Genomic DNA, 7,343 nt, shown 5'->3' on the forward strand with positions numbered 1-7,343 from the left:
GTGGTTTGCCATTGCTTGGGTCCCTGTTGCAACTTTGGTATTTGTTGGAGGTCTCTCATCCAAACCCTGACCAGGGCTTACCCTGCTTAGCTTCCAAGATCTGATGAGATCAGGCTAACCTGGGCTATTCAGGTTAGATAAGACAGTTATTGAGCTGGACATTTGTAATGCAGTAGATAATGCAGTTATTGAGCTGGACATTTGTAATGCAGGTTCACCTTCTTGTTGATCTCCTTAACATTACTGTAACTACAAGTTTTAACTATGCAATACAGGGTGATTCTGCATCTGGTTTATAATCCACTCTCTCTCTGCTGTGGAGAGAGGTGGGGCGAAGGAGGGGACATCAAAGGAATCTACGTCAAGTAGTCTGCATATTGTTCATGAGGGATTGGTGGCGGGGAGGAGCAAATGGTCCAGCGCAAAACCATATCCAAATAACCCAGGGAGATGCCTTGGTGAGCGCAGAGTCACCACTAGATGGCAATAAAACAACGTGGAAGCTCAAAAGTGGACCGAAGCACAAGGAGACTGGGAGTGGCATGCAATGCAGAGTGAAATTTGAGTTCCGCCGTGGGTTTGGAGATACAACAGTGGGAAAGACGAGTGCAGAATCTCCCAGAGTTTTTCTGGTGGTGTCTCTGAATTGGACTGGTAGACTTGGTCTGGGAGCTCTATGCTTCCAAGGCATCAACAGTCCCAATTTGGATTGGGACTGCAATGCACAAAGAGGGGGGGGGCCTTATGCCTCCCTCCCCACGGCATTGTATTCCTTGGCAGAAACAGCCCCAGGAGTGCTATCTGCCCCATTAAGGAAACAGTGTCATTAGACAAATAATGACTGTCCAGTGCCATTTCAGCTCAGGAAAACAGCTAAGGGGTTGAAGACTTAAACCCCCTCTCATCATGTGCCATGGCCCCAATCCAAATCTGGTCCAAAACACATCTGCAAACCTGAGAATATACCTGAGGAAAGTGTATTGTGTACTTAGGTTTTTTAGGAAGATGACAATCCCTGTACCTCATTTAGTCTCCTAGTTACATTCATGGAGCCAGTTTCCTTTAATGGAGCCTCCACTCCAAGGTAGTGTTTGCGGAGCTCTGCTCTAAAATGTCCATCTTGTCCAGGCTATTCCTTGGTTGTTCTGAAGACAAATGGCACCCTTATTGAAGACCATGGACCTGTTAAGGTCTTCATGCTGTCATTGATTGGCTGTTGCCCCACTCAAGATCACACGGCAGTATAGTAGTAACCAGGGCTCTACTGGTAGCAGGAGCTCCTTTGCATAATAGGCCACACACTCCTAGTGTAGCCAATCCTCCAAGAGCTTACAGAGCTCTTCTTACTGGGGCTACTGTAAGCTCTTGGAGGATTGGCTACACTAGGAGTGTGTGGCCTAATATGCAAAGGAGCTCCTGATAGTAACAACAATGGGAAAAAGCTGTGAAGCAGGACACAATAGAACTAGTAACAATGTATTGGAAATGTGCGCAGTACATGAATATAATCCTTGCACAATAAAGCACAATGGTACTAAATATGAATCTTCTGATACAGGATGAAGTATTCCATAAAGTTCTCTTTCCAAAGCAGTTCTTTCCAACAAAGAATCCGGATATTGAAGACTTCATTTCGATAATCTTCCTCAAGAAAATTACTATTCTAAGTATTTCAAAGGCATCAAGTTCCAGAAAACTGTATAGTGTCAGACTACTAATGTAGAAGGAACTGCCTATCGTAAATGTTTCAAAGGCATAAGTTTCCAGAAAAGTGTATAGCTTCAGACTACTGATATAGAAGTGTATAGCTTCAGACTACTGATATGGGCCACCAGTAATACTTTTTAGAAGCCACTCTGTATTAATGCTGAGCTGGTCTAGCCTTTAAATTAAACATGGTCCTGGCCATGCTAAGCTTCATTTTTTATACTTCATCAGCTAATCCTCTTCGAGTTCTTCCTGCTAGATCACAACTTATTTTTCTTCAGATAGCTCTTCTGCTGCTGCAACCAACAACTTGTTCCTTAACTAAAGACCAATGTGAATGAATAGAGCAGATCTCTGGAGAAACAGAATGTACACAAATTCTAAATTAACTTCACTCACTGATCAATCACAACTAATTCATTTGGGTTCTGTATCTAAGGAAGTGTGCTTGCACAAGAAAGCTTATAACCAGAATTAAACTTCATTGGTCTTAAAGATGCCACTGGACTCGGACAGGGCTACCTACCTGAATCATTCAGGTTCAGTCTTCTGTAAAATGTAGAATGGGTTGACTAAAAAGGTCAGAGAGAGGGGCCTTACCTGAAGCAACTCCCCTACCTCAGCAGGTTATCCCTTCTAGAAGTGAAATTGCTCCACTTTTGCTTCACAGCTTTTCTAATTCCTATTTTTCAACATTACACTTTTTGTATAGAACCATTACTTATATCTCTTACATATTTTATAAACTAAGCATTTTAGGTTGTTTCTCCACATACACACTGTCAGCCTTTCTAAGACAGAGTGGACCGAATAAAGACTAATTTTGTCACTAACTGTTCCTTTTCGGTTTGCTGTGTATCTTGTCTGGACAATGCACCTGTAATATTTGGCTACCAGAAGGCGTTTCATTCACTAGCTACTAAGATGGCGTTGCCCTAACACTATTCCTAAATCTCCATTTGATGCATCTGTTACGACATAAAACCATGTCTCATAATAAAAAAAAATTCAGTTTGAGTAAGGAAATTAAACAAGTTTCCAGCTCCTCAAATGCTACCAAGAATTCCTGTGACCATTTAACTTGATACAGACTTTTTTGTTATACTTCCCACAGACACAAGTAATACTCTAAATGCTGCCCTTTCTCCCTTCTCAACATAGTTTCCTGACCCACATGAATCCCATGACACTGGGAATCAACTTTCCTGGGACTGGAAGGGAGTTCTGGGGATGAATTATGTGATTCCCTGTGCTAACAGATCAGCTAATCTGGCACACAGAATGTGCTAAATTAATTCAGTCTTAATAACTTGTCAGTGTAACAAAGTTAGAGTCCAGTGGCACCTTTAAGACCAACAAAGTTTTATTCAAGGTATGAGCTTTTGTGTGCACGCACACTTCCAAAGTGTATGTGCACAAGAAAGTTCATACCTTGAAGTGTGCGTGCACACGGAAGTTCATACCTTCAATAAAACTTTGTTGGTCGTAAAGGTGCCACTGGACTCTAACTTTGTTCTACTGCTTCAGACCAACACGGCTACCCCACCTGGATCTAGCTTGTCATTGTGACATCTCTCCTTGAACTTGAGAGGGGGAAACTAAAAAAATAACCAAGCCACAATAAGCTCCTTTAATAATGCCCACATTTGTAGGATTCTTCCCATTTTGGGGAGTATGCCATCTTTAAAAAAAAAAAAATTAGAACTTGCGCTAAGTTGGATCCAAGAGTGGAACTATTTGCAGAACAGATCTTCTATACATCTCCATCTTCTGCACCACTTGAAAATCTGCTCCTAAGAGTTGGGGGGAAGTGCCTTCTGCTTATACAAGCAGTGCTTTGGATCCAACCTGTTACCAGCTGACAGGTGTTGAAAGTTGACCTGTGAACCTTCTGTAGACTGTATTAAGGCAGATATTCAGGAGCTGAACAAGCCGAACAATTTAAAACAACTGTAGTCCAGGAGGAAAGGAACAGCTACATTTGAACCCTTGTAGAACCTTAAAAATCTAGCTCAGGGCTATTTTTGGGCAGGAACGCACAGGAACAGAGTTCCGGCTGGCTCCCAAGTTGGTCACGCCCAGCAGGAACTCATTAGCATAATAGGCCACACCCAACAGCAGAAACTCATTAGGATTGGCTACAATTAGAAACAAAAGGTGGGTGTGGCTGGATTCTGGTAACATGGGGGCATGGCCTAATATGCGGATAAGCTGTGCTGTCAGGGGTGTGGCCTAATATGCTAATGAGTTCCTGCTGTTGGGTATGGCCTATTATGCTAATGAGTTCCTGCTGGGCTTTTTCTACAAAAAGAGCCCTGATCTAGCTATCGTACTGCAGGCCAACACAGCTACCTTCTGATGAAACTGTCTTCATAGGAGGGAAAGAAGTAGATACGTTGTTAGACTGAACTGTACAACATTTGTATTGGAACTTCTGCAATATTACTGTTGAACCACATGATAATAGTAGAGCCCGTATTTTCAAAGAAGGGAATTTAAAAGATTATGCTTTAAAACAAATACACTTATGGCTTCTAAAGTTACACCAAGTCTTAATTCATTAATAACTGCGAAATCACAGATATACTTTCTTACAAATCAAGGCAAATCTTGCATTGCCAAATGAGAAAAGGATTTAGGATCAGAGTTCCTAGAGAGCTGCGGGCTTTTTGTTTTGTTTGTTTGTTATAAAAGATTAATGGAGCAGAGGTCCATCAGTGGCTATTAGCCACAAGGTATAGATAGGGACTCTGGGGCAAGTGATGCTCTGTCTTCTTGGTGCTTGGGGGGGTCAACAGTGGGAGGGCTTCTAATGTCCTGGCCCCACTGGTGGACCTCCTGATGGCACCTGGTATTTCTGGCCACTGTGCGATACAGAGTGTTGGACTGGATGGGCCTTTGGCCTGATCCAACATTGGCGTCTCTTATGTTCTTATGTTCTAATGGTTTTCAGTGTGTTAACACAACAGAACATCTATAAAAAAGGCCATTCAGCACTATCTTACTCCTTGCCAAACATCACTGCCCATCAATTTGATGCCAGATGATACTGATTTTGTCATAATTCCAAAGCATAGATGAATGGAGAGATACTTAAAAATTTGTTTCAGAATAATCAACATTAAAGGAATCCAAAAGTTTGGGGTAATCATCACTGAGGTGATACAAGAAATACTAGATGCACAACTTCATTTGCACTAAAGATGTTATCATTTAAATTCTGCAAAATACACAACAGCCGAAAGTTCGCAAGACTGCCCAACAGTTCAGTCAGTGATGAGATTCATAGGAGACCTCGCTGTCCTCACTCCAGTGTTTGCCTGTCCTTTTCTTCCTGTTCCTTTCCGCCATGACAATGGCAGCCACCACCGTAACAAAGACTGTGAATGTTATGACAAGAACTGTCACCGTCTCTGCAATGCACAGCTGGGCATCCACAGAGGACAGAGGAAGGTCTCTCAGGACCTGGGGCTCCAAGCACGTCACGTTCTGGTAGTCATCCAATATCAGCCTCCGGACGCTGTGCAGTTTTGCAAAAACCCTTTGAAGGTCACAGTCACAAAACCACGGATTGTCTGAGAGCAAGATGTGAGTTCCAGGAGTCTGGAGAGAAAGGAACGTCTTGAATCGAATATGTTCAATTTTATTATGGACCAAGTTCAGTATCGTGAGGCTGCTCAACGAAGCAAAGGCTCCTGGAGCAATGTGTCTGATCACGTTGCCCTCCAAGTTCAAAACCTCTAAGTGCTGCAGCATAGAAAATATCCCGCTGTGGAGGGTGTGAAGGTGGTTGTTCTGAAGATAAAGTTGACGCAGGCGGGTGAGGCTGCGAAAAGCACCTGTCTCTATAGAGGATATATTATTGTTTTGCAAGTTCAGCTTCTGAAGGTTTTCAAAATTCCTGAAGCTCTTGTAGTGCAGCTTCTGCAGCTTATTGGAGGCCAAACTGAGTTCGTGGAGAGAAATGAGTCCCAGCGAAAAACTGTTTCCGAGAAACGAAATATCATTTCCACAGATATCAAGTTTATGGAGTCTTTCTAGGGAAACGAATGCTCTCTCCTCAATTCGGCTGATGTAATTGTCTCTCAGAAGGAGAACCTGCAACTTCCAGAGTGCCCTGAGGCCTCTACTTGGGATGGAATATAAGTTACTGTTTGACAGGTCCAAGTGTTCTGTCTCAGGGGGAAAAGTTAGGTCCGCGCTAATACTGATTCCAGAGCAGTTCACAAACAGAGCCCCCTCTTTGCAAAAGCAGATTTTCTGGCAAAGATGATGAGTTCCAGAGTCAGCAAGGGATAGAGGAATCCAAAACCAGATTAAATAATGGAAATGCATCTTCTGCCTTCTTCTGTACGCTTTCTATTCCTGCCAGACAACATAAATAACAATGGTTTTTAGGAAAACATTGCAAAATATTTGATGTTTAATAGGAAGAAAAGCAAACCACTCTTTCAAGTTTGTCTATGATCAGGAGATAATGAACCATACCAAAGAGCTTGAAAAAAAAGAGTTTGTGTAATCAGGGGTCATTTTGTAGAAAAAGAGGTGCAGGAGCTCATTAGCATAACTTATTAGCATAACCTATTTACATATGCCACCCCCCTGATATCACCGGACGTGTGTCAGAAGGCAACACCCACTGCTCAGGCTCCACTGGACTGTTTTGGATTGCTAGCTATTGGGGGGGGGCGTGCAAATCTGTCCTCGCAGAGGAGGGAGAGCTTGTACCTGAATAAAACTTGGTCTTAAAGGTGCCACTGGACTGTTTTGGACTGGGGAGCTGGGGGGGGGTGCTCTGCAACTTACCTGGCTGCTTCTTGCTCTGACTGAGGGCTGCTGGGAGCAGGGGGTGGGGCTTGTTGCATGTGCCCGCCCCCGGGGGTGGGGCTTGTTGCCTGTGCCCGCCCCCTGGGCTCTTTACTGCCGGAGCTCCGCTCCTGTGCGCTCCTGCAGGAAATGACCCCTGTGTGTAATGCCATAAGCAATTAAGTTCATCCATCCACAGTGTGTTTGTGTTTCTTGACTGTGAAAGTCCTCTTATGTGCACCACACCAGCTGTCTCTCTATGAGACTCTTGCATGCCCCACACACTTTTTGGCTAACAGGCTTCTGTTCTGCCTGTCTGGGTTACTAGTGCAGTAAAATGTTCTTACCCATTGCCTTATAGGACATGTAAATGTTACTGCGTTCTGCCTGGCTTTGTGTGTCTGGGTTACTAATGCAGTAAAATGTTCTTACCCTATTGCCTTATAGGACATGTAAATGTTACTGTTCTGTTTCAGAAAACGCAAACTTTTAATTGCACTTGGATTTTCATTCCCACTCAGGTCCTTTCCTCATAGAACCAGCTGCACCAAAACTTGGGATCTGTACATGCATCATGATGGGGGAGGGCGATTTGCCATCAAGTCAAAGGCAAGTTACAGCAGCTCTGCAGGGTGTTCAGGGCAAGAGACATTCAGAGGTGGTTTGCCTTTGCCTGCCTCTCCCATCCAAGTCTTAATCGGGACCAACCCAGCTTAGCTTCTGAGATCTGACAAGAGACGCATAACCTGGGCTATCTGTAGGCTTCAGAAGTCACACTATATAGGCATATGGGCTCTTGCGAAGTTCCTGAATCTATGTGTATGTTTTAT

The 7,343-nt window shown here is 43.5% G+C and overlaps 1 protein-coding gene across 1 annotated transcript; it reads right to left on the reverse strand.

Annotated features, from left to right (window-relative positions):
• Positions 1–4,977: 4,977 nt before the first annotated feature.
• LOC107112030 (SLIT and NTRK-like protein 1) lies at positions 4,978–6,864 on the reverse strand. Its single transcript, XM_015413094.1, has 2 exons — positions 6,861–6,864; positions 4,978–5,879 (listed from the first exon to the last, which is right to left on the reverse strand). The coding sequence occupies exons 1-2, from the start codon at positions 6,862–6,864 to the stop codon at positions 4,978–4,980; spliced, it is 906 nt and encodes a 301-aa protein (XP_015268580.1).
• Between the last annotated feature and the right edge of the window lie 479 nt (positions 6,865–7,343).

This window comes from Gekko japonicus, unplaced genomic scaffold (assembly GCF_001447785.1).
Source record: "Gekko japonicus isolate JY-2015 unplaced genomic scaffold, Gekko_japonicus_V1.1 scaffold3126, whole genome shotgun sequence".
Classification (NCBI taxonomy): domain Eukaryota; kingdom Metazoa; phylum Chordata; class Lepidosauria; order Squamata; family Gekkonidae; genus Gekko; species Gekko japonicus.